The 27,574-nt window shown below is 42.0% G+C and overlaps 1 protein-coding gene across 1 annotated transcript in view; it reads left to right on the top strand.

The window, feature by feature from the left end:
• The window catches only part of RORB (RAR related orphan receptor B), a 141,569-nt gene extending 115,043 nt beyond the window's left edge, over positions 1-26,526 (top strand). Inside the window, exons 5-10 of the mRNA XM_053409155.1 lie at positions 14,640-14,761; positions 16,554-16,686; positions 17,791-17,898; positions 20,329-20,439; positions 23,683-23,795; positions 25,929-26,526. Of these exons, the coding sequence (XP_053265130.1) occupies positions 14,640-14,761; positions 16,554-16,686; positions 17,791-17,898; positions 20,329-20,439; positions 23,683-23,795; positions 25,929-26,084 (743 nt within the window). The 3' untranslated portion in view covers positions 26,085-26,526. The remainder of the gene's footprint in view (positions 1-14,639; positions 14,762-16,553; positions 16,687-17,790; positions 17,899-20,328; positions 20,440-23,682; positions 23,796-25,928) is intronic.
• Positions 26,527-27,574: the final 1,048 nt, after the last annotated feature.

Genomic DNA, 27,574 nt, shown 5'->3' with positions numbered 1-27,574 from the left:
CTTGGAATAAAAATTGTTGCTGGAAGAATTTGCAAACAAGAGGAGGAGGAGGAGGCTGGGGAGGGGGCTTCTTCTGATAATCACCCGAGGCATCCCTTTTCCAGAGAAATGAAAGAATTTCCCTAATCATAAATTCATGCTTGAGATTCTAAGGAAACTCTGACTGCAAGAGAACTTGCTATCCAGAGAGAACTAACTGAAGAAAACCGACCACTCATAGCAGAAGGGAAAAGAGAATATGAGCTAGAAACGGGTAACTGAACAGAAAATGGAAAGCACCAAACATTCCCTCTATGGTTATAGGAAGACATTGTTCTGGACAATCAAGGGGACCGGGCAATCCTTCCACTGTCATTATGGAAGTCTTTAGCAGGACTTACCGCATAAGAGGGCAAAGGATAGAATTTGGAGAGGAGTCTGTATAAACATGTGCACATTCATGTTGGGAGGGTTTGAGCCCCATCCAGGCCCTGCCTGCACCATCCAGCACAGGCTCTCCATATTTCCCAGGTTTCACCGGGAGTCTATCCAAGCCAGCCAGTGCCTCTTTAGACCATTACCTGGGCTGAATTCCTTGCTTTCATTTACAAAACAACAAGCTTTTGTCCCTGGTGGAAGCCAAGAGACAAAACGTGTGTTCTTCCCATGGGCTTCATGAGAAGCAAACCCTTTCTCATTTTTCAGTATTTGTAGGCAATAAGTAACACAAAAGCTACAATTGACATTTATGGCAACACGTTTTTCCATCCAAGAGAGAGTGGAAGCAGAGAAAGAAAGAATGAGGGCTGCCAGCCAGTTGCCTGTGAGTAGCTGAGCCTCTGCCATTTAGCCCGTGAAGGCAGAGGTAACAGGGAAGTGGGCAGGTGACAGCGTGCCAAGCATGCATGTGGCAACGGAGTGTGGTGTAGTGGTTAGAGTGTTGGACCAGGATCTGGGAGACCAGGGTTCAAATCCTCACATGACGCTCACTGGCTGACCTTGAGCCAGTCACTGCCTCTCAGCCTAGCCTACTTCATAGGGATTAAATAAGGAGGGAACCATGTACATCACCTTGAGTTCCTTGGGTGAAAAGGTGGGATATAAATACAATAATATATTTTTTTAATGTGGGAAGCAAGCAACAAGCCTATAATTTCTGTGGTCACCACTTTAAAAATAATGACTAAGGGACAAGAGGATAAGGTCTGAGTCCACATTGAGAGCACAAATTGTGTGTGTGAGAGAGATTGGAATCATTTCAAGATCCCCCTTTCGGGGGAACATTTTGATGCTGACATGCCCCATCCCATATATATTCACAAGTATATTTATGGTTTCTTTTTCCAAGTCTTAGTGTCCTGCTCCTCTTGTCTAACGTTTGGGATGCGTTGGGTGGGTTGTTGTTGTTGCTGTTGTTTTCTCCCACATTTGTGGTAGTAAATAAGAACTTGGTGGTACAGAAAGGGAGTGTGCAAATAAAAATGTTTTTGATACAGGCTTGATATGACTTTCTTTTTATAATATTCCTGAAATATTAAGCTGGGGGAGCCTGCAAGTGTGAGAGGGAGAATGTTTCCAAGAACATAACGAAAATTATCCAAAGTAGCATTTGCTGTTTCAGAATGATGTTTTCCTTATTGGACATAATATTTGGGATTAGAATCTGTTTCATCTGCTGCATATACTAGGAAGTGCAATGTTGGTCACTTAAATGAGGTGCAAATAAATTCCAGAAGGGGATCTGTGTTACATCTCTTGCAGCAAAAATGAAACAGACCTGTGGCAACTTTAAGGATGCAATCCTAACCCAATTTATCCGAGAATAAGCAGCAATGAATTCAATAGGACTTACTTCTGAAAAGACATGAATTGTGCTATAAAATATTTATTATACTAAAGGTTTTGGTGGACACCAATCTACTTCATCAATGCATGAAATATTATTCTCAATCTGTAGGGTGTAAGAGTGTGGGTGAGCTACAACAGCACTACTGCAAATAATAACAGAACAAGGTGAAAGCAGTAAGGAAACAATACAACTTTCTCATTGGATTGGAAATCAACATGTTTTGCTTGGGTAGTGCAATAATTTCCTTAGTGTTCATGAGGATCTGAGCACCGTATTTTTTTTTGGTTAAGGTGCATGCTACTGTTAAGTGGGTTTCATTCTTCAGATGCTTGACCATAAAAATCCAGAAGCTACTTCTCCATTTTTATTTTGTAAAAGCACTTCTGTCCAGATCAAGAGTAGAAAGAGGCAAAACAAAAAAAAAGCAAAATGCTCCCTCCTATCACCTCCTCTTCCCCCAACAGATATTATGCTATTCATTATACAGTGGAACCCCTACTTACAACCATAATCCGTTCCAGAGGTCCGGTCCTAACTAGAAACATACATAAGGAGAGGCGCACTTTTCCATAGAAAAGTGAATTGATCCATTCTAGACAATGAAAAACACCCCCTAAAACAGCAATTTAACACAGATTTTACTGTCTAATGAGACCATAGATCCATAAAATGAAGGCAATAATCAATGTACTGTACTATAAAATAAATAAGACAGTATTGTAGATGAAAAAAAAATAACATTTATGTTTTTTCTTACGGGCACTGATGATACAGTAGTCATTGTTTGGATGGGGGAGAGGGGGCTTTTATCCATTTATGCAGTCACACAATCAACCAGTAGCTGAAGTGTGTGCCACACAGTCACAAAAACAAGTGCTCCGCAGCCGGCGGACTGAGCTCCGGCAAACCAGAGGCCTCTCCCCGGCCGCAGAGGCCCCAGCACTGCCCCACAGCCGGCCAGCCAGCCAGCCAGCAAGGCCTCTGTTCGTATCTAGAGGAAAGTTCATAAGTCGAAGCACCTACTGAGGGTTGTAACTGGAATCGTACGTAAGTAGAGCCGTACATAAATCGAGGTTCCACTGTACTCTGAAAAGCAACTTGAGTTCTGAAGTTCCCATTGAAATCAAATAGGCACTTGCAATCCTTATGTTCCATTGCCTACCAAAAACCTATTTGTTTTGCCAAGCATTTTTAGAGAATTTGCTTCAGTGCTGGTCATTTGTTCTGCATTTTGAAAATTTAATATTTTAAAGATTTAAAAGTTTTAAAGCTTTAATGATTTTGATGCTTGTTAAGAGTTGGAGTTTACAAATATCCGTTAAAATGAAATAAAAAAAAACCTACAAACATAACTTACTGCTTTTCAAAAAATTAAGACTGCTTAAACAGCAGCTCACAGGCAGAGAGCTAAACTAGTTCAACTGGGAGGACAGGCTATAACTGTTCTGTGCCTTCTCAGCATATTCTGAAAGAAAAGCCATTTCTGCACCAAAATGTGTCTGTGATGGCTCTGCAAGCTTCTGTGTGTTCCCTTTTGGGTGCCTCTACACAGGCAATTCCTTCTTGTAAGTAGTGGCTGGTGCCCAATGGGGCTGGCTGGGAAGAAGGCAGGAAGACCAACAGTAGGTGGAGCAAGAGCCCCTGACAAGCAAAACAGACTCCTAGTTTTGTGTCCATCCTCCTCCCTGGAGTTCTGCAAGAGCTAGAGGCAACTAACAAGCAGTGCCACCTACTGGCATGGCTGTAAGAAGGCAGGCAAGGGAGAGCCGGGTGAAGGCAGGCCGACAGCGGTGGGCGCGTGCCCCTCTCCTCTTAAGAGACCAGCCTCCACGGCTGTCCACTCGGGCTAAGCAACTCCCTCCATGCCAAAGTTCAACCATTCTGATCTGTGTCAGTTTCACATCTGCTATCTATCTATCTACTTGTTTGTTTGTTTATGCATACTCCGCCCACCTGGCTGGGTTTCCCCGGCCACTCTGGGCAGCTCCCAACAGAATTGAAAGCACAATAGAACATCAAATATTAAAAACATTAAAAGCACTATCCATAAGTCTTTTCTGTCATGTTTGAAGCTTAATCTTCATTTTTAAAAATAAAAGTTGTGCTTAAGTCCATGTTTAAATGCTATTTAAAAACAACCACACCATATTTAAATATGCATTTTGTATAATTTTGGAGCCTCACTCTTGCATCACAATATTCAGAGGAGTATGAAATCCAAGTGATGATAAAACGTTCTGATATGCACAATAGTCCAGGAGGTGCAGATTAGATGTGTTTTAATTGCAATTGACAGAATCAAATTAAGCATCCTTACTACCCAAGGAGCAGCAAAAAGGTGGTACAGTCAGTTTTTAGGTCCTCAAAACCAGCTTCGCCCTGTAGTTAGCCTTGACTGCAGCCGTGGTAAAGGCATCCCTGTCACTGAAAAACATTACAAAATGCATCTGTAGCTTTGCTTTAATGTTTGAACAGAGCAGGAGAGGAAGACTTAGCTTGCCAGTAAAATCATCTTATTGTGAACTGCACTGGCTCAAGAGTTGCTGCTTGCCTTGCAGTACTTTTCGTGTCTTTTCACAAATTGTTGTGATTCTACCTTTAAGCTTTGCTTTGTTTCTTTTTAAATGAAAGGCAGTACAGTATAGGAATATTTTAAATAAATCAATAAGTCATGAGAAATGAAAAGCAAATCATCATGAGACTAGGGCTAGCCCCTTCCATTTGTCCACAGGTGGGGATCCTCTGGCCTGCCAGGCTTCAGAGCCTGTTTTGGGCAAAACCAGGCCTGATGTGAGATATAAGTCAGCAAGCAAAGGGTGGGTGAGTCAAAAGCACCAGGGAAACAACTGCAGTGATTGCCCTCAACAAGAAAAGTTTATCCTGTTGTATTTACAGCCCGTGAGTGTTTTCCTTAAAACTACTGATATGTTCACATGAGAATAAGTGTTAATGGATGACCCAAAATGAAGATCCCTAATGTCCCTGTTTAGAAACCTGAATTTGAGCTCATCAAATCCTGTTGCTGGTGTCTCTTAAACATCAGCAGAGAATCCTGTCGCTTAATCTCTGTTGCTGTAAATTCCATTTATAAAACTAATGCTACTAATTGCCTCTGGTTCACTGACTTTTCTCCTGGTGCAGTCCCACTCTTAGCTCCTCCAGAAAAAGATATACCAGTCTTTTGGACTGGGGTTCAGAAGCATGCCATTTATCACAAATGACCTAGCAGTTGGGGCCAGTAATATTAGTTCTAGTTAAGAAAGAGAACGTGTGATAAAATGGTACAAATAAATACTTCCAAGCACCAGAGTAAAGCCATGGAGCCAAGACAGCATTAATTCAAAATGGATCCCTAAGAGAACTCAAGTCAGTGTATAAGCTGAAATGAGCTCTTAGCTACTCAACTGTATCCTAAGGGTAAGTAGCAAATTAAAATTCATTATTCATTTTAATTGAGGATGATTATCAGTGTTTTAGGAGACATACTTCAAAGTTCTGTTATTCCCTGTGCATAAGAAGTGGATGCTAAGAAAGCAGCGCTCTCTCAGGAGAAAAGAGGAACAAATGAAAGAAAGAAGGTGCTTCGGAGACACATTGAGCACGCTGGGCTCTGAACAGTTTATTCTTGGCCAGGCAGGAAAGACCTAAATAAAAAGACACGAGGGCCGTACGCTGAATCACATTATGGGGCCAGAGACGTGTCTGACCTTTATGCCACATTAAGGATCTCTGGGCGGCTCAACAACTTTGGGAAATCTCTTTTAAAAAGCTCCGCCCCAGACACCAGCAGGGGGTGCTGTTAGTCTTCCACCAACATTCCTATTGGTCAGTTGACTGACTGACACCAACATGTGATAAAGAAGTCAAGGATGTGCTGCAGTTTTAAGCAGATTCCATTCTTTCTGCTGAGTAGTGAAGCTTCAAAGGAAACTGGCTTTTTGTGGGGAGAGCCACAAATTGTGAAATTTTCAGACTTTCAGAAATCTCAAACCTAGGAAAGGTTTGAACTTTTTCTTTCATTAATTTTTAAGCATCTTTTTTGTTTCCTAGGTACTTTTATTCTGATCGTCTATCTATAAAAGTGCTCCCACCAAGATTGCAGGATATCAAAGTGAAAGGTTGTGAAGGGTCAGCACTGCAGGGGAAAGAGGGGGAGCCTCGAAAGCACGCCAGTGCAAGTAGATAAATAGGCACCACTGCGGCAGGAAGGTAAACGGCATTTCCGTGTGCTCTGACACTCGTCACAGTGTCCCATTGTGCCAGATGCGGTTTAGTCCTGCTGGCCACATGACCCAGAAAGTTGTCTGTGGACAAACGCCGGCTCCTTTGGCCCGAAAAATGAGATGAGCGCCGCACCCCATAGTCACCTTCGAGTGGACTTAACCATCCAGGGGTCCTCTACCTTTTTACCTAATCAGTACTCACCGCCACCCATTTTCTGCCCTTTCTTAATAGATTTCACTGCAAGATATTAGGAGCTCTAACTTCAATTCCCTTCTTGTTTCAGATTTTTGCACATTCAAATTTTAAACAGAAAATTCCATCTCCTAAAACAGACTGAATTAAATTGTTCTAAATAAATAATTAATAAGAATCAGGAAATGAAGCAAAAAGGTAAAGTCAAAAAAGGATCTTAGGTATTCATTTCCAAGTGTATTTATTTACTTTATCCAGGAAAGCGCTTTACTGCTTTTGAGCTTGTGCTCCTAAATTTAGTGTACAGCTTCCTATAAAACAAGGAAATGTTAAACTCTCATTTAAAAATACCACAAAACTATGCAACACAACTGTTTGCTTGCTAAAGGAACATAGGGAAGAAATGGCATAGACTTCCTTTGAAATAACAAGCCCCATCTATAGGCCTCATTTGTTTGGCATCCTACTTCTGGCACAAGGCATCTCTGAGAAGAAGGTGCTGTTCCTGTAAACAGTCTGAGCAGCACAGGACCCCAGGTCAGTCTAGGCAGGCTGCTAGTGGGGGCAGAGAGAGGGAAGATGGAGAGAAGCAGCTTAATCCTTTCCCCTCTGGTCATTCTCAGATGGAGAGAATTTATAAGGCAATAATCAGTCTGGAGTCTAATAAGCCAGAAGTTGCTTAACCTTTTTCTCTCTGGTCCTTTTCCAACTCATAAACTCTCCCTCACAATGTTTCTTCATCTTGATCCCCACTTTTTCACCATATCTTTAACCTCCCAGTACATAAAAACACAGTTTGGAATGATTATGAGCTGAAAAATAACCAGCAGAGAGAAAAGGGTTTTGTAGCCTCTGTCCATTCACTCTTCTTCTGACCAATCTTAAAACCTGGGTGATTTTTTACTCTGAGGTAAAATAATGATCTCAATGTAAAATGTTGTTTGAGCCTGTATCTGTGTGATCATGCCCATTCCCCATCTCTGAATTGGGCTCCAAATTCCATGACATTTAACACTCACAGAGAAAAGCAAATTAGTTTATTTCTTGGGCTTGTAGGAGGCAACCTATCTTTGGCAAAAAGCCTTCACACTTTCCAAGAGAGTTATAGAGATGAAGTTGAGAAGTATGAGCAGCTGGTACCTCACAAAGCCAATAAGATTTAAGAAACAGAAATAAAATATGGGCTATAGCATGAAGTGTAAATCCAGTATATAATAAATTGATGCTTTCTTACTGAAGTAAATAACTATCACTTTTAACAGCATCTTAAGATCTAACTGATAATGCTCCTTTTCTGTACATGTCCATGTTGTTGATATTTTATTTAAGCCTTCAGTGAAACTCACATCTTAGTTATAAGTAACCTTTGAAGATACTCTTCTGCAGAAAAGTCTGCTGTAGTCTAAAAATAAGGGAGTATGGTGTCAGGAAGAGAATCTACTGAAATCAGAAATAGAAAAGGTCAGTTGCTATTTTGAAAGCTGTGTACTATATAACTCCAGTTTTGACATGAGCACTCTGCGCCACACACTGTCATTTTCCTGCATCATTGCATTATACAATCCCTATGGAACTCAAAGCGGGTGGAGGGTCACTTTTCAATCATCTAGCAGTCACTTCCATGGCACAGATTGTAACACTGGAAGAATGTACACCACATCTACCTGTAATTCAAATAGCAATCCAGTGACCTAAGTCTGAAGCATGTTGAGCTGAGAACAATTGAAATAGCTTCCATTTATACCTGGTGTGGTCATGATATGGAGAACTGTCAATATGTACCGTATTTTTCAGCCCATAGGGCGCACATAGTTTTTTTTTGGGGGGGGGGGAATAAAGAAAGCAGGCAGCTCTCCCACGGCTTGCGGATCGATTCCTGAAGCCTGCATTCGCCCCATAGGACGCACACACATTTCCCATTCATTTTTGGAGGGGGGAAAGTGCGCCCTAAATATGGTACTTCCACATCATGTGTGAACTGACCATGCTGTCACTGACTTAGGACATTTCCACACAATGCAGAAGCACTTGTTGACTCTGTACATTAGTGCAGCGACTAAAGTAAGGCATCACTCTAGCCCATTTTAAGCATTGCCTGTATAGCATATAGATAGGCCAGAGTTATGAGTAGATAAAGTAAAGGGTAAAGGGACCTCTGACCATTAGGTCCAGTCACGAACGACTCTGGGGTTGCGGCGCTCATCTTGCTTTATTGGCCAAGGGAGCCGGCGTACAGCTTCCAGGTAATGTGGCCAGCATGACTAAGCCGCTTCTGGCGAACCAGAGCAGCACACAGAAACGCTGTTTACCTTCCTGCCAGAGTGGTACCTATTTATCTACTTGCACTTTGATGTGCTTTCGAACTGCTAGGTTGGCAGGAGCAGGGACTGAGCAACGGGAGCTCACCCCGTCATGGGGATTCGAGCAGCCAACCTTCTGATCGGCAAGCCCTAGGCTCTGTGGGTTAGACCACAGCGCCACCTGCGCCCCTTATGAGTAGATACAGGTATACTATAAATCCTTGGCACTTTATATTTCACGGGTATGATTTTGGATAAAAATTGAAATGCAAGAATTGGTCCTGGGCTAAGCTTTGAAAAATGTGAACCCAGGTCACTTTTTACTGAATGACACAAAGGAGAGTCATAGATTGTTTTTCTGCTGAATATAATGTAAAATCCCTTTCTTCCCCCAATGGCAACATAGGCTGGATCTACACTGACCTATTTAATGTTATTAGAACCATATTAGATACATTGTTCTAAAATGTCACTTGTAAAATAAAGCATTTATTACCTTTGTTTTTTTCACCAAAATGCTGTCTCCCTACTCCTGGTTGCACTGCACCACCCTCTAGTGTCACATTTTAATAACACATTCTGAATGTTAAAAGTAAGGCGTTATGTGTCCATATATGTTATCCAAACCATTCCTTAACCCTTCCTGAACATTAAAAACCTTAAGTGTAGATTCATCCATAATTTCTGATATTAGCACTGTGACCCATGAGATGAAATTAATGCAAAATGAAACAACTAGTGTACGAGAGCAATAGAATAAAATTTGAGAGGATTGTGGTGGGAGGGAGAGAGAAATAAGGACAGAGACATACTGGTTAAGTTTGATCACGCATGAAAAATGCAGGAAACTGGAGATGCCTGACGTTTCTTTGATGAAGAGATAGGTGTTCCCATACTTAACCGGGATGAGCTTGCCCCAGCAAACCCCATATTTTGGGCTCACTGGGGCAGGGAGTGCCCCATCAAGAGGCAGCGGACTGGATGATCTTTAAGATCCCTCCCCACACTCCTTGTCCACTTTGCCTCTGCAGCACTGGAAGAGACGTTTCCTTTCTCAGCATTTCCATTTCTCCTCACTAGCTCTGTTTGGGAAAGGGTTACTCTTCTCCAAGAAAGAAAGGGAAAATAATAATCTGATAGTGAAGACTCATCCAAATGATCTGAAGAAAATAATTTGCGTGTTACCTGCTGTAGTTCTACATAAAGAAAGTAATTCTAACCAGTGAACAAGAAGTTTTGTGGTGAGTATGCTCCATGGCCAACATAACGTGGGGATTCTGAATAGCAGGAAATATGGATCATGGAGACTTTATTGGTTGAGGCACCAGGCCTCTTGACGGGCTAGAAAGTTGCATTCATTCTGAAGTGTCTGGGTAAAAACAGATCTCTGCTCCTCTTACCCGCCCACCCACTTTAACTGGCATGTGTTCTGTTGTTGGCTAGTCTATGAAAAAGCTCACATTAAGTTGGACTCTTCATCTCTAGCTTTTTTGTGGCTTTTTCAAAAGACCTTTCAGCCCACTGTCTTCCATTCGAAGACTAATCCCTTTCTCTCTTTCATCAATGCCAACTAAGCAAGCAAGCAGCCTCCGATGCTTATGTAACTCTAATCAGCCCACAGAATGAGCTGTCAGACTCGGGTCCCCTGAGTCCAAGCACAGCCTTTCTTTGATACATTCCAGCTTCGCTGGCCTGCGGCACAAGAATCTCAAGGCTGTCTTTGCACCTGGCTTGTTTTCAGATGCCAGCACACACAGCCTTGCTGGCAGCGGCTGCTTCTGCTGCCCACCCTAAGGCTTTGCACACCTAGAGGGAGGTTTGCCATCATCCTGAGGAACAAGGGGCACATGCACAGAAAGCTATGATGTGGAGCGGCAGAGGGCTTTAACTTCAAAAGCTGCTGAACCAACTTATTTCAAGATAACTAACATTTATGAGACAAAATAGTTTAAGAGGAGCAGTGCTTCAAAGGTTTAAATATTAGCTATGCCGATCAATAATAGTGCCAGGTGGTTGTTAAGTGGTTTTGGCTACTTTGTGGAGGTTGCTTGGAATTCTCCGCATGATTTCTGTTATTGCTTGGAAAGCTGTTTGTATGCAGTGGCTCAATGGCCAGGATTTTGGAGGTTTGATTGGAATTTCAACATCTTGCCCCGTTACCAAAAATTGAGATTTTTTTAATTTAAAAAATACTATCAATGCAGATCCATTTGAGATTGGCTGCATTTGTAGCAAGGAGTGCATATGCGCACTGTGAATGTGAACCTGTGCCTACATTGCTGCCATAGGGAAATCTGTCCTTTTACCAGAAGCTTGTGAAGTGACTGGGATCACTTCGCAGGGTTCATTGGGTGAAACTAGAATGGTACTTGGTCTCACAGTGACCACAGATCCTAAAATATGTATCTATATCTTACAGTCTTTATGGGACACAAGCCTGCCTATACAGGGGGCTGGGCCTTGGCGGCCCAGGTTTCCTCAGTGGCACTGAGTGCCTCTTGCCTGCCATCTACATGGGTTGCCTGGGACAGTGATCCCTGCTCTGGGGACCTCCCAGCTGGATTTCTGTACTGTCTTGTATGGTGTGTTCTCATTAAAAGAGAGCCCGTGTTGCGGTGGGGGCCAGCCAAGCCACCCCTCTATTGCCAGGCGGGTTGGGATGGTTGGTCTCTGGTAGGGATTGGTAGTTTGAGTTGCTGGGGTAATTTTGATGTTGCTAATTTGGGGGAGGGAACAGAGGTTTTTTAAGCAGTGCACACAGCGTTCAGCTTTCTCTTTCGCTGCGTGCACCAGATCACCCGCCCTCCCTCCCTTATTTTAGAATCATAGAATCATAGAATCATAGAGTTGGAAGAGACCACAAGGGCCATCGAGTCCAACCCCCTGCCAAGCAGGAAACACCATCAGAGCACTCCTGACATATGGTTGTCAAGCCTCTGCTTAAAGACCTCCAAAGAAGGAGACTCCACCACACTCCTTGGCAGCAAATTCCACTGTCGAACAGCACTTACTGTCAGGAAGTTCTTCCTAATGTTTAGGTGGAATCTTCTTTCTTGTAGTTTGGATCCATTGCTCCGTGTCCGCTTCTCTGGAGCAGCAGAAAACAACCTTTCTCCCTCCTCTATGTGACATCCTTTTATATATTTGAACATGGCTATCATATCACCCCTTAACCTCCTCTTCTCCAGGCTAAACATGCCCAGCTCCCTTAGCCGTTCCTCATAAGGCATCGTTTCCAGGCCTTTGACCATTTTGGTTGCCCTCCTCTGCACACGTTCCAGTTTGTCAGTGTCCTTTTTGAACTGTGGTGCCCAGAACTGGACACAGTACTCCAGGTGAGGTCTGACCAGAGCAGAATACAGTGGCACTATTACTTCCCTTGACCTAGATGCTATACTCTTATTGATGCAGCCCAGAATTGCATTGGCTTTTTTAGCTGCCGCGTCACACTGTTGGCTCATGTCAAGTTTGTGGTCAACCAAGACTCCTAGATCCTTTTCACATGTACTGCTCTCAAGCCAGGTGTCACCCATCTTGTACTTGTGCCTCTCATTTTTTTTGCCCAAGTGCAATACTTTACATTTCTCCCTGTTAAAATTCATCTTGTTTGTTTTGGCCCAGTTCTCTAATCTGTCAAGGTCTTTTTGAAGTGTGATCCTGTCCTCTGGGGTGTTAGCCACCCCTCCCAGTTTGGTGTCATCTGCAAATTTGATCAGGATGCCCCTGAGTCCATCATCCAAGTCGTTGATAAAGATGTTGAATAACACCGGGCCCAAGACAGAACCCTGTGGCACCCCACTAGTCTTGTGTGTTGACCTTGCTATGCCTGTCATGGGGTCGTCTGCCGTTGGGTCAGGGGCTTGGTAGGAATTTTGTCAATTTGGCTGATTGGCCGGTGCCATTTGGTCTTTGCCTACTGCATAACAAATCGTCACAACTTGTAAGGTTGCGGTTAGGCATTGGTTAAAAATTGGTTGGAGGAGGGGTAAGGATTGGCTGTGCCTGCCCCTCCAATGCTGCTGCTGCAAGGGAATTCCGTTAAAGGAATTCAGGAGCTTGTTATGCTTTCGTCCAAATCACTGGAATCGAATTTGGCCCCCGTAAACCCCTGGGAGCATGCGGGGAGAAGGTGAGGGCCTGTGGCGCAGCTCCAGTTTCTCCCCAATATTGTTTCCTCTTACTGACTTTCGCTGGAATCCAGAAGTCAGTTCTGTCCCCAAGCAGGGGGACAGATAGTCCTAACCACTGTCTAAGCAACCACTCACATCCATGTATGTTAATAAAGTTGTGGCCAAAATTATGCCAAAAACCTTAAACAAAAATTCTATGTGATGTGTGTGTTATTTTTGGGGGGGGGGAGTATCTTGGGGACCTTGACACGCAAGTGGTGTTGTCCCTGAAGATGACTTGAAGTAGAACTTGGCTTACAAAATTCTGGCTGGTTTAGCCAAGTAGATTTGAATTACACAATTTATTGGACGAACTGCATTGTCTGCCTGTTCACCTCAAAGCCAAATCCAGGAGCTGGCACCTACCACTGAATTCATAAATGGCTTGGGACCCAAATGCCTAATGGAACAACTCTTCCCATAACAGTCTGCCCATGTCTTAAAAGTCTTCATTTGAGGTTCTTCTCTGAGTGCCTCCTTTAGTGGAAGTATGCTATACAAGCTGATCTTTGGTGCCATAATTAAAATCTTTTCAGTGCTAAGCCAAGTCACCCTTTATTTGTCATGGAATTTTTAATGTTTATTCTGCTTCATTGTGCCTTATAGTTTTTGCTGCTTCTCCATACACATGTTGTACTTGGTATTAATAATTTTTATTTATTTCTCTTTTATACTGCAATGCATATTTGAATCATTAATATTTTAAATAAATGGATTAATTAAATAATGCATACTTCCAGATCCATGAGCTGAGCTGAGCTGCTTCTCTGCTCAAAATGGCAAAACGAGTGCCATTTTGAGCAGAGAAGCAGCTCAGCTCAGCTCATATTGAGTGTCCTTGTTGTGTCTTACTGGCTTTTTCAGCAGTTGTGCAATATGGTAGAATATACCGGTAGCTATTGTACTATATTGCAGAATGTCTCATTCCCTGTTTTCCAGGGCTCCTGCAGACAACCTATATATTGAGCATTCATCCTGTTTTGCTTGTAGAAGTTAGATTATATTCATTTTTTATTGAGCATTCATTCTTATTGATTTGCAAGGAGCAAGCTTCCTGAATTTATCCTGATTTCCTTTTGGGGTCAAAACAAAAAAAAAAATTTCCTTCCAGTAGCACCTTAAAGACCAACTAAGTTAGTTCTTGGTATGAGCTTTCGTGTGCATACACACTTCTTCAGATACGAAGAAGTATTCCTTTTGGGGTGTTTATAAGCCATTCATTCATTCCACCCTTTTCAAAAATGCATTTCCCCATTACTTTCCTGACCACAAAAGAGTCTGTTACTTTTTTAAAGTGGATTTGTTGCATGGTGGGGGTAAAGCAGTTTCGTCCACTTTAATTGCACAAGTGTACATTCCCCAATATGGGCTTGAATCTCTTCCACTTCAATTTTGCAGCACTTGCATTCCACATGTACTTACTGTTAGTTGCTGTTTTGCATCACCTTATGGCCACAGGAGTGATGTTCAAGCAAGATGTACAACCAAAGATTTGTGTTTGTTGTTGGCTGATTATCAGGTTATGTTATTTGACCCTTGCAAAGACAAATTAATAGAAAGTGCAAGTAATAAATTGCTGCTTCTACATTACTCTGAATTGTTTATTCAGTATTCCCCAAAATGTGCTCCTGGCAGTGGAGTACAGTACCACTAAAAAAAAGTGCCCAGTGTGTTGTAGCAATGGGGAAAGTGTTCTTGAGACTATTGTTCAGCTGCCAGCTCATCGTATGGTCACTGCAGTAAAGGATTGGCTGTTGTTATCCTCATCTTTACTATTATCCTAGTATTACTAGATAACATTATTATTTAATTCTGTCCTGCCTTCTTAGCAAAAGAAAACATGATTAGAGCAATGTAAAACAAAGTATATTTAAAATAATAATGATTGTGAAGCAGAGTTTCTTCCTTTTTGTTCCTCTTTCTTAGACCGAATTGCACAGAATATCATTAAGTCCCATTTGGAGACATGTCAGTACACAATAGAGGAACTACACCAGCTGGCCTGGCAAACCCACACATATGAAGAAGTCAAAGAATACCAGAGCAAGGTACCAAAAACACAACTCACTGTATTAGGCTTCTATATTCTTGTCAGATGGGCAGCATATAAATTATTATTATTATTATTATTATTATTGTTGTTGTTGTTACTCATTCCTAATCACTGTTGTTCTGTGCATTATTTCTGCCAATTAATTTCTGGATAACACACGTGAGGACAGCACTTTTGGAAAAGGACATTTTAAAACAGGAGCAATGTCTTAGGGAGGAATTCAGTGGAGAACTATGGCAAACACCAACACACACATCCAATAAACAAATAAAATAACAGACCCTCCAAGTGTCCATATTTTCCAGGGACAGCCCCAGGTTTACAGAAGTCTTCCCGGTTTCTGATTTGATACTGGAATGTCCCACTTTTCCTTAGGAGAAATGTTTCACTAGAGAAATGTTGGAGGGTATGGCGTTTATGTGACACCCCCTTCCCCAAGCCAATGAGATGCAACCTTTAGAAGACATCAGAAGGCAGCCCTGGATAGGGAAGTTTTTTAATGATAATGTTTTATTATGTTTGTAATGTTTTATTAAGTTGGAGGCTGCCCAGAGTGGTTGGGGCAACCCAGTATGATGGGTGGGGTATAAATAATAAATTATTATTGTTGTTGAATAGGACATCCCTTACCCAGTAGCAGCAGGGTCCCTTTTCCTTTTAGAATAAAGTTTTAGCAGCCAGCTGGAAGGCTGGCTCAATGGATGCCAAGGGGCGAGTCTGAGGACTCCAGAGCACCCACAAGCACTGCACAAGGAACCCAGTCATAAACAGGCACTGGAGCAAAAAGATGCTCCATGTGTTAGAACAAGCCTTGCTCAAACAGGTTACACCAGCCACTCTTGGGGCTTTGCTCCTTGTCCTCTTCAGCTCTGTGAGGGAACATGGTCTAAAAGACATGGGAACTGAGTCCCATTGGTGGATTTGTGTTGTTCCCTAAAATTAGCAGTTCCCACATGTGTCAGGGCCTTTTTATGAGATGTTGGTGTGGATCCTCCTCCACTCAGATAATAAAACATACAGGAGTTTGATGGACTCAGATGTCCCTCGATCTGCCGGTGGAAGCTCAGGGGCTCACTGGACAGAAAAGTCTGAATAAACCTAATGGGAAGGAAAAAGCACATTCTCCAGAAACCAGGTGATACATGCACATCTCTACCTTAGAGCAGGGGTGGGAAACTGGACCCAACATATAGACTGCTTTGACAGGTGTGTGCGGCCGTTTACATTGGGCATTTTCATTTGCTCCCAGTTGTTCCTTGGCAAGTGATGCTGTCAGTGCCAATGAGCAGAACAGCACTGACATCACGCTGCTTTGGGCAGGGAGTGGTTGCACTATGGAGTTCCTCAGAGGAGGTCAATTCAGCAGTGAGTACACCCTGAAATTTGCACCCTGGACTTACATGAATATTTTTGTGTTTAACACCACAAAACAGTCCTATTAAATAGTCTTATTTTTTCTTGCTATTTTAATTTATGCACTTAGTAATTATCATAGTAGGTTAAAGCATCTGCACAATGGGTGGTATTCAACTAAGTTTTTCTGAGAAGACCTATTAAAATACTTAAGTCATGTCACACATTTCAGTGGGTCTACTTGAAGTAAAGCTTAGTTGAATACCACCTATTGCTTCAGTAACCATAAGATCTGCACCTATCACATGAGTAATTGTCATCAATATATTATTGATCATGTGGCTGAAGAGCATACATTCATTTCATGTCTGAAGGATCAACTTGCTTTATGATTACTATCTGCTCTCCTTTTGCACGCACATTTCTTCTGGAAGTCAAGAGAAGCATTATGGCAGCAGTGTGCAATCCAGATCACACATGCCATTCAGTACGTGGTGGAATTTGCAAAGCGGATAACAGGCTTCATGGAACTCTGTCAAAATGATCAAATTCTACTTCTCAAATCAGGTGAGTAAACAGGGATGGTGTCAGTGTTTCCATTAGCCTTCATGACCAAGGGCCCTCCAGGTGTTTTAAACAACAACAGCTGGCTGGGGCTCATGGGAGTTGTAGCTCAACTCCTGGAGGGGATCAGGTTGGGGAAGTTAATTTACTAACAGCAGTATTTGAGGAACAGAATTACCAAAGCTTACATTGATAAATCAGCTTCAGGATTCAAACAGGGTATCAGATGGGACATCACGCTATGTCACTGAAAAAGCTGGAGTGTTAAACAATGCCTAAAATTTGACTATGACCCAAATGTACAGAGGATATCCCGTTGTACCCCCTTACACCTGAGTAGAAGTGAGAGTTTTAAAATGCTTGTACCCTTTGAACTCAGTGGGACTTACTTCTGAAAAGACATGGATAGGGTTGCCCTGCAAATAATGCTGAGCTGGAAAAAGGACAAAAAAGACTGATAAAATCAACTTCACTACAGAACTGCATTATCATCACTTCAGCCAAGCAGCTATCTTCTAATGCTGTTTTTTTTCTTCCAATGCCTATCATAAATAAATAAATAAATAAATAAATAAATAAATAAATAAATAAATGCAACAAAAGTGTTTAGAGAACACAATATTTTACATATATTTTGTTGGTTTAAAATTATATTCGGTTGTTCTTTTTTCTCTTAATGAGGTGGGGGAGATTTTTCGAGCAAAGCATGCTGGACAGTTTTTTACTTTTGCAGGACAACCTCAGCTCCAAAATAAGCAAAGCAAGGGCCTGGTGGTCCACAATACATTCTCACAATTGAGTCGTCCAATACTGTTTCCATGCATATTCAGCCAGCACTGTTATGATTAGAGTAATTCTGTGACTTCTCCCTTCTGTGACAGGGGAGAAGCAGCTCATCCGCTCATTCACTGCCTTTTTCACAGAATATTACCAAAATCCCACAATTGCAAAAGAAGAGCTGCAGGCTGGCTTGCACTAGCCATTGCATCTAGCTGTGGAGATCAGGAATAAGAATTTGTTTGTGAATACCTTCTGCTTCCAGAAAATGGCTGAATGCAAATATCTCATCATGATATATCAGTACAGTAACTTTTGCTGTCTTTCCAGGCTGCTTGGAAGTGGTTTTAGTCAGAATGTGCCGTGCCTTCAATCCACTCAACAACACTGTTCTGTTTGAAGGAAAATATGGAGGGATGCAAATGTTCAAGGCTTTGGGTATGGTGGTTTCTTCATTGTTTACTCAAGCCATAAAATTGTGGTGTGATCTGGGTATATAGCGGTGGCACCTGCAGCCATATATTATCAAATGAGTATCAACTCAGCACCATTGAAGATATTTGAAATAAAAAGAATCTGTTAGATTCCACTGTCATTCCCCAGGCACTGCTTGTTTCCATGTAAGTGAGGTCATAGGTTAATAACACTCTCGTTAATCTGAACCTCTGATTGTATAATCATCATTTTAGATGCTTCTTCTCCAGCCCTTTGGGTAAACAGAGCTGGGAGAAACATTAACGCCATATTAAGATTTGGGGAAAGGGCAAAGGAGAAAGAATGTAAATCAGGGCTTGGATCCACTTAAGTTTTTTATTTACTGTATAAGGTATAAAAATGATGCTAATGTACACTGAAGGTGGAAAACCTGAACCGATGTTTACTCTGACTGAGCACTAAAGAGCAAGTATTCACAGGGAAAGCTCAGGGCAAGAAAAAAATGCACGGACACAGAGCTTTAAAGCACAGGCCTGTGCCTGGAAAGAGCGAGGCAAAGGTAAGTGTGGATAAGCCCTTAATTGCACCACCCTTGACTAATAATAATAATAATAATAATAATAATAATAATAATAATAACTGTACCTCACCCATCTGGCTGGGTTTTCCCCAGCCACTCTGGGTGGCTTACAGCACATATAAAACATAAGAAAATGTCAAACATTAAAAACTTCCTGATAAATGGCTGCATTCAGCTGTCTTCTAAAAGTTGTGTAGTCCTTTATCTCCTTGACATCTGAAGGAATGGTATTCATCTGAAAGGAGGGTGTCACTGCTGAGAAGGCCCTCTGCCTGGTTCCCTGTAACTTCATTTCTTGCAGTGAGGGAACCACCAGAAGGCTCTCAGAGGTGTCTGGGCTGAACAATGGGGGTGGTGATTCTCCTTCAGGTATACTGGGCCAATATGCTGCTGTCCCATTTGTACTGTTGTATTTCACTGCTTTATATCTTTTTGTGAGCCTCCTTTATATTACTATTGTATGGTGGAAACAAAATTAATGCTCAAATATAAACTGTGAGAGTAATCAGAGTAAAATTATAATAATCGTGAAGTGATCAAGAACAAAAGGTAAAGCTGATTCATGAAAAGGGATTCTATTAGTATCCACTTATAAGTGTACCTTCGTAAGTGTGCCAAATAAATTTAAGCCACAATACAAGGCACAGGTCTGTACATTAAACTCCGGTGGAAATGAGTTGGAATTATTTCTTATCTTCTTATTTCTTATCTCTGAACTTTGTCAGCCACTCTGGAGAGTCTTGTCTTCTTTTAAAGACTGGAGTAAAAGTGCTTTAAATGAGTAAATAAGCACATACAACTATATATTTGACTGGAACCTCATATCACACTTATGTTGTTATGTTTCAATCGGGCTTGTGGGAGGAGTTCTTTTCTGACTATAGAATTGGCAACAACTGATAATCTGCTGTAAAACTATAACTCATTACACAGAAAGATTAGAAAAGTAACTGAAAACATACCTAGCCTTCTTTGTAGCATTCGGCACAATAGTTGGTTCTTTCTCTTTTTGAGTTTTCCACGAGGTTGGATCCAGTGCTTTTTTCTGGCATACTCAAGGGTACTGATTGGATCCAGAGTTACCTCTGTAGATGGAAGAACTTGTGAAAGAGCATGAGATTCAGCTAAGGTTCCCACTGAATAAAGATGATTTTTACCAGTTCCCCCTTAAGCCTCCCCTCCAACCTACCATGTTCATCAGAGTATGATGCTCTTTAGCAGTTATTTCAGAGGTTGCAGATGGAAAGGAGGAATCAACAAAATACAACCAACTTCTTCCAGTAGGAACTTCCCATGACTGGAGTTTCACTCACAGGAACTCTGGATTCAAAATGTTGTATCTTTAGGATATATATGAGGCAAGTTGTATAAGGCCTCAAATAAATCGCCCAAAGGCAATAGTTTAGTTAGCTTCTCATTTGCACAAGAAATGGGCCTTCTCTGTCTTTAGCAGCTATAAGAAAAATGACAAGTGGTCTGTTGTCCTGTCACTGAAGTACGATAGCAGTGAAAGCCATGCTTGCTGAACATCCCTTACAGACCCCAGAGAAAATATCCTCAGTTCTCATGTACTCATGCTAATGTTCTGATCAGCAGCTCTTCAGGGAAGATTGAAACTATTTTTCCTCATAACTATCTCTAAGCACCAAGAATGTATGTGTTGTTAGTGTAGGAAACTGACTGGTTCTTCTGCATGATATATTTGTTTCACTGCCTGGATATAAGGGAAATGGAAGAGAACTGATGCCCATTCATTATGGACACATGCATGCATTTGATCACAATAATATTCCTGGGAAAACATTACATGTGAAACAATATGATTTTATGTTGACTTTGTCTTCTGCACACAGGTTCTGATGACCTCGTGAACGAAGCATTTGACTTTGCAAAGAATTTATGTTCCTTGCAGCTGACTGAGGAGGAAATTGCCTTGTTTTCATCTGCTGTTCTGATATCACCAGGTAGTTATCTTCAACAAATTATACTTTCCCACCTGCATCCCATAGAAACTTCACTATTTCCAGTTCTTTTCAGCCTATGCTGGTTACTGTTGTTCTTCACATAAGTACGTACGTTAAATTACTGAATGGGTTTGATCTGTCTTGTATTTTGCCTGTAATTCAATAAAAATTACAACTGAAGAGGTTAAGCATTGAAGCTGGGCTACATGATCCCTGAAGTTTACAGTAACAAACTTGGGTAAATATGTGCTAGAGCAGGAATGAGCAATGGTCGGCCAGATGGTGATGGATGGTGCTATCACGCCAAACCGTTGCCATGCTAGCTGGGGACTGACCACACTGTTCTACTGCATGGCTTGGACTTTACCATAGTGTATTATATTGCAGTGCTTCTGCATAGTGGGTAAGTTTATCCTGATTCATGTGGCAGGTTTTTTAAAGTGCTTCACAGCAGCACATAACCTGGTGACACTTCCTTTTTCACATGGAAGAGAGCAGCGGCTGAACAACCAGTGTAGGTTGTTGTTGTTGTTGTTGTTGTTAGGTCACAACAATTAAAACACAATGTTGAAAACAACCTGAAATCACAGAAATGATGTGGTTCCTAAAAGATATACATCTCAGGTGCCAACAGCCAGCATAAAGAGCTACATCTGTTGGAGAAAGAGGCTTGGAAGGGATTTTTTACTCTCTCATAGCTACCAGGCACATTAAAACTTGGTTAGATTTAAATCTCACCTCATCAACCTTTAAACAAACAATCTGCATGAAAATACTAGAATAAATCAGACATTTAGTTTTCCAAATAATTGAAGAGGTTACTCAGAGTTTCAGGAGTTACAGCAGAAAAAGTCTCCACCCACAGGCAGAAAAGCAAAGAAGAAAAAAGGATCCAAATGACTTAAAAGAAAAGAACTTGGTTTCATCACAAAAGGATCGTGCAAGCTTTAGGAAAGCTGCAGGGTGTAAAATCTATTTTAGAGAGATTCATTCACTTGATTTTTCTTTGTCAGGGAGCCATTCCACATGACTCCTTTCATCCAGGAAGACAGCAGAGAGAGGAAAGGGGGGGTCAAAAGTTGCTGGGAGCCCACTAAACTCCACCCATTGGCAGCTTGAGCTCAGGGCCCAAGTTAACCCTTTCATGCATGCAAGTGTGAGTCAGTAACTGTATACTGTATTGCAACAGCATCTTCAGTATTTGCCAAAAGCTGCATAAAGAAGATGCCAGATGTATCTCTGTGGGGAGGGAGTTACACAACTGCCAGAGAGAATGCCAACCACTTTTAAGATGCTGAGGACAATGGAACTACCAAGAGAAACCTCTCTGCAGGGAAGGAGGTGGGCTTTCAGGCAGTGGCAATTTGCACAGCTAAACCTGAAGGGTGAAATGGCCAGGCATGCCAAACTGTAAAATAGGATTAGTGGAGAAGGAGAAGAATTGATGTTACAAGTTACAACTGCTGCTGTGTGCATGTTTCAATACAGAACAGGTATGGCATACGGACTATATAGCCATATAACTCTGGATATTGTACAGCAAAGTTTCCATTGCACTTTAATTCAATTCCATTACTAAACTTGTGGACGTTTTCCTGGCAGTTATTTGATATTTCAAGGATAGAACCGAAGTATTATTTTGTTGCCCCTGTTACATGCAGCATTATCTTGATGGAATTCATCAACAGGATAATAAAAAGAAAAAATGAAAATTGCAGGAAAGCAGCTAAACCAGGACTGCTCTGGCCACTGCCTAATATCTCCACATATGAGAAAATAAGAGGCTCAGAACTACAGCAGAAAAGATGCCATTTCTAGTCCAAGAACCAGAAAGCACCAATCTTCAGTCAGAGCAGGAACTGGGAGAGGACATTCAGCATATTGGTTCAAACCACATTGCTTGCAATGGAAACAAACATTCTTGTTTTCAGTGGAACGTCCTTTAAAGTTATGTGGTTTCAAGTTTCACAAATTAGTGTCCCAATCATAGACTTACACAGTGGTCTGTTAGATTGTGTGGTAAGATTCCAAAACATCTATTTTCCCCAGAACCTGCCTAGTACAGCTGTGATATGTGAGCATCTTCCAGGGGCTGGGAAAGCCATAGGGCAAGGGTAGAGAGGAATGCAGTGCTACCTGCACCTAAAGTGAAAGCTAATATCAGATAAACCCAAGTACTAAAAACTTAGCTCTTTTGAGATGGGGAGCTAAAATATTGCACTTCCTCCTGATGGTGGGGTTACAATGGCCACTTACCCTATTCGGGTGGAAGGCAGTTGTGGCCTGTCGTGGCAGCCAGGACTCGTGGGCATGGCCGGACACATTGCAGGATGGGATTGCCCACCAAATCCTGGGCGCCTGAGGGAGCAGAGCCTCATGGACTGGGAAGCAGATGCTTCTTCTCCAGTCCACCAGGGATGCTTTAAAGCCAACTGAGCCTGGCACCTTCATCACAGCTGGCAGAAGAGCAAACCCTCCCTCCCTCCTTGTCATGCTTTTGTAATGTGTCTTGTTTAACCTTATTTTGCATTCCAAGTCACTTGTTTGTTTGTTTTTTTACTATTCCTTGTTTTACCATATTTTCATTGTAGTTGCTTGTTTTAATCATGTTTGCCTCCTTGTAATACCTGACCTTGCTCTGGTTACTAATGGTTGCCATATTTGGAGCCAGGAAGAAATTTGCCTGCAAACAGGCGAGGTTTTGCCTTTCCCATAGCAAAACGAGCAACTTTCCCCATGGCAACTTTGGGCAGGTAAGGCACAGGGTGGAATCCTAGTTATCAAGGTCCCAGTTGAATTGGTGCATCACCCTGACCAAAGAGCAGGTGTGTCCTCAGGATACCCTGTTAGAGGGGCCTTAGTGGAAGTCTCTGTCCAGAAGTCAAGTGTGGGGCAGGTGGGAATGGCCACCTTGGTAGTTTGGCTTCTTGGGGACACCATAAACCTTGGCACCACGCTGTCAGAGTTTCAGCCCTCCAGCAGGAGGCTGGATGGATATGCACCCAATGCCTGAGCAAAAGTCCACCTGCATCTGGAATCAATAAAGTTGTGTCCGTTTCTAATCCAGATTGTAGTCTGGTTGAGTTTCTTCCTTTATGCCTTAGCTATAGCTTCTGCGCAGGGAGGGGGGGCTCTGCAACTGGGACCACAACACTATTAACACCTATTGCTACAAGTCATCTTTCCATCTTTCTGGCTTTAGTTTATGCCTTCATTTGAATTTATTTTATTTCTTTTGGCCAGATCGGGCTTGGCTGTTGGAACCAAGGAAAGTCCAGAAGCTTCAGGAAAAGATTTATTTTGCACTTCAACATGTGATCCAGAAGAATCATCTTGACGATGAGACTTTGGCAAAGGTAGCTCTTCAGTACACAAACTGACACTCCTACATAAAAAGTGTACAGTTAATTAATATTGATTTTAATTCCCCTCTTTTTTTGATTGGCTATTAGTGATTCCGCAGGGACGCGGGTGGCGCTGTGGGTAAAACCTCAGCACCTAGGACTTGCCGATTGCATGGTCGGCGGTTCGAATCCCCACGGCGGGGTGAGCTCCCGTTGTTCGGTCCCAGCTCCTGCCCACCTAGCAATTCGAAAGCACCCTTAGTGCAAGTAGATAAATAGGTACCGCTTTATAGCGGGAAGGTAAACGGCGTTTTTGTGTGCTGCGCTGGCTCGCCAGGTGCAGCTTGTCACGCTGGCCACGTGACCCGGAAGTGTCTCCGGACAGCGCTGGCCCCCTGCCTCTTAAGCGAGATGGGCGCGCAACCCCAGAGTCGGTCACGACTGGCCCGTACGGGCAGGGTACCTTTACCTTTACCTTATTAGTGATTCCAGTGTTCCTGCCCCCAAAGGCTTTCTTGTTTGAATCAAATAGTTCTTCACACTCCTACCCAGGAATTTTCCTTGTATATCAGAACTCACCATGTGATCTTCAAACATTGCTATGGCTTCTATTCCACACACATGCTAGAATCTACCCCAGAATTTAAAATCTGCTGCATCCATTGTGTGAAGGGATTTGCATGTAGAGCAATAGATTGTGCACTTGGAGCTGTGTTGATGGAGCTAGAATACATGCCCTTTCGCTCCAGCTGATCTGCTGATCACAGGCTAATAGGCACAATGCAACTGCATGTCAAGCTTGCTGATGTTAGCCACCAATTTAAAACAACAGTCAAGATACATTATAAAAACTCAAAGAAAAATAATTCAGTTTCAATCCCCATGCTCTGATAATTTGTATTACAATTAATTTATTTTATTTTTAAAAAAACTTATTAGGCTCTAATTAAATTTTACAGCAGAGACCTGTCCCACCGCCTTCATGATGAATTGTTGTATTCTGCTCTTAGTTTTATTGTGTGAATTTGAATGCAGTTATCTGAACTGTTTTCACTGTAATTGGAACTGTTTTATGGTGTTTCATGCTTATTATTATTATTAGCTGCTTTGGGTTTATTTTATAAAGAAAAATAACCTCATAAAGCAGCTGGGCTGATTTGGATAAGGTCTTTGGTACGGCGAAGGGAATTCCAACGCTTCCCCTCCACCAGGAGCAGCCAGCATGACGAGGCCGCAGTCCCCCAGAGCTGCTCTCCCAACATGGGGAAGCCAAGGCGGTGCTTCCATCACTGAGTGTGTGCAGTGTTCCTGACCTTGCCACCTCCCTGCCGCACCCCATATCATTTGATGAGCACCAGCAACACTAGTGTCAGTAGGGCAGCTGCCAGCCACCCCAGCCATACACACACACACCAGGGGCTTCTGCTTCCTGTATGTTATGGTCCAAGTCTTTCCCATGGAGCTGCTATTAGCCACGGAAAGGAAAATATACAGGCATAGAATGTGTGCCTCCATATATTTGCCTCCATTGCTCATAGTCTGCTCCTGTGTCCCAAGGGCACTCATAGGAATGTCACAACACAAGGAAGAGGAAATCAGAAAGCAAAATCCACACATTAAAAACACCAGTATAAATAAAACTAAAAAGCAGTCATATAAAGCTACTGGAGAGAAACATCAGTAGTAAAGTTTTAAACATAACAAATCTGTCAAATGAAAAGTGTTCTCTGTAGAAACTGGCCAGAGATGGAGCCTATTGGCTCCACATAGAGGATATTCCAGAGCTGTAGTGCCACCACTGAAAAGCATTAGCTCTTGTCCTTAGATACCTAGTGGCCTAACACATAAAACAAGCCCTCTGAAGTTGATCTTAAGACCCAGGTAATCTATAGGGCAGGTGGTGCTCCTTCAGGTAGCCAGAAAATAGCAGCTCCAGCAATGTGAGGATGTAGAACCCCACTTCCCACTCAGAAGCCCCAACCCAAATCGCATGCACACACCTCTCTGTGTCATTTTCATGCACAGCTGCTGCTTTTAGAAGAAAATTGCAGCGGGAAAGCCAATCAGTTTAGAAATCAGGATTTCATGAGACAATTTCTTTAAGAATAAACTTTCTCTCCATTTGCTTCTTTGTCTGTCTTATAGTTAGTAGCCAAGATACCAACTATCACTGCACTTTGCAACTTGCACGGAGAAAAACTGCAGGTATTTAAACAATCTCATCCCGATATAGTGAATACACTGTTTCCTCCGTTATACAAGGAACTGTTCAATCCAGACTCTGCCACTGGCTGCAAGTGAAGGCAAAGCTAGAATATTTCATGGAATGCATCACTCTTCAGACAAAAGAATTGTTTTCATGGAGACTTTCTTAAATATGTCACTACTGCAACACTAGGAATGTCCTGCACTTAATAGAATTATTTTTCACCGCTACAGTTTGAAGAATGTAAATATGCACCTCTGAGTGGGGTCTGTTTTTCTTTCTCTTCTTTTTCCCTTTATGTTAATTTTCCCCTTCTTTTTTGTTTTGTCTTGTTTATTTTTAACTTACCAGAAATTTGCAAATATAGAACACTGGGTGTTACCTTTATTTTTGATTTTATTTTATTGGGGGCTTTGTTTTTGGGAGACAAACTGTTTATAGAAGTTTATTGTAGATATAAATGAAAACAGAGGAGTACTTTGCGGTATTACTCTTGCTGTTTATTGTTCAAATATAATTTAAGAAATTTCCACTAAACTAGGCTTACCTATTTCTATGTTTTTAGCTAGTTAAATGCATGTGGCAATATGTGGCTGTCTTGGAAACAGGTGTGTGTGTGTGTGTGTAGGTGTATATATATATATATGGGCATGAGCCTTTCCTGCCTGGATGCCGTGTGGGTGCATGGAGGAGAACTCAGGGGGCTTAAAAGAGCTCTGTTTCAACCCTCTCCTCAGCCAGTGTTCCTGGCCCTGTGCATGCAGCATTCTAGAGGAATCTGGGCAATGGGTGGTCTCTATGTGCCTCCCATACCCCCGTCTGAGCTTACATGAACAAGCTTTAGGGACTTCCCATTCTCCGTAAATTTCCATTATGCTCTGCACAAACTGAGAGGAATAAGTGAAAACAGGGCTCCCTTATGCCCTTTGGGGATCTTTTAACACATGGGCAAGGATCATGTCCTGTGTGTATACATACATGGATAGTATATACCAGGGATGGATGGCTTTGACATTCTCTATCCTTAAAACAGCAGTCAGGTGCCAGAAGTCTATTTTGCTGCACATCTCTACTTCACCATGCTGGGTGGCTAAGCTCCAATATGCCCAAGAGAGATGAAGTGTTTAAAAAGCATTAACACACATAAAATCAACATTTCTTTTCCTCCAAATAAAACTACAGGCAAGGTTTAACCACAACGTGATTCAAATTTGGTAGCAACCCCAGACTCAGGATGAAATTGGTTAATGAATCACCAGATAGCCATCCCTGCTATATACCAATATAGTACATATATACACACACATATATGGAATACGCAAACACTTGCTGTAGCTTAAAAGATGCCTATTTTCTAGGGACGCTCTTCTGCATTTTTAACTCTTCATGTAATGTGCTAGTTTTATGTTGGGCAATTAGGATTTTGCTCTGCCATCCACCCATGTATAATGACAAGATGGTACCTTTTCTGACCAGTTTGTATATAATGTGAATGCAGTACGCAGTCAGTGAATGAAAAGTCAGGTTAGTATTATGGTGCCAAAGCCTTGTCTGGATAATTCAAATGGACAGAGAAAAAGTTATT

This window comes from Podarcis raffonei, chromosome 11 (assembly GCF_027172205.1).
Source record: "Podarcis raffonei isolate rPodRaf1 chromosome 11, rPodRaf1.pri, whole genome shotgun sequence".
NCBI classification, from domain to species: Eukaryota; Metazoa; Chordata; class Lepidosauria; order Squamata; family Lacertidae; genus Podarcis; species Podarcis raffonei.
This window is presented reverse-complemented; position numbering and strand designations above follow the sequence as displayed.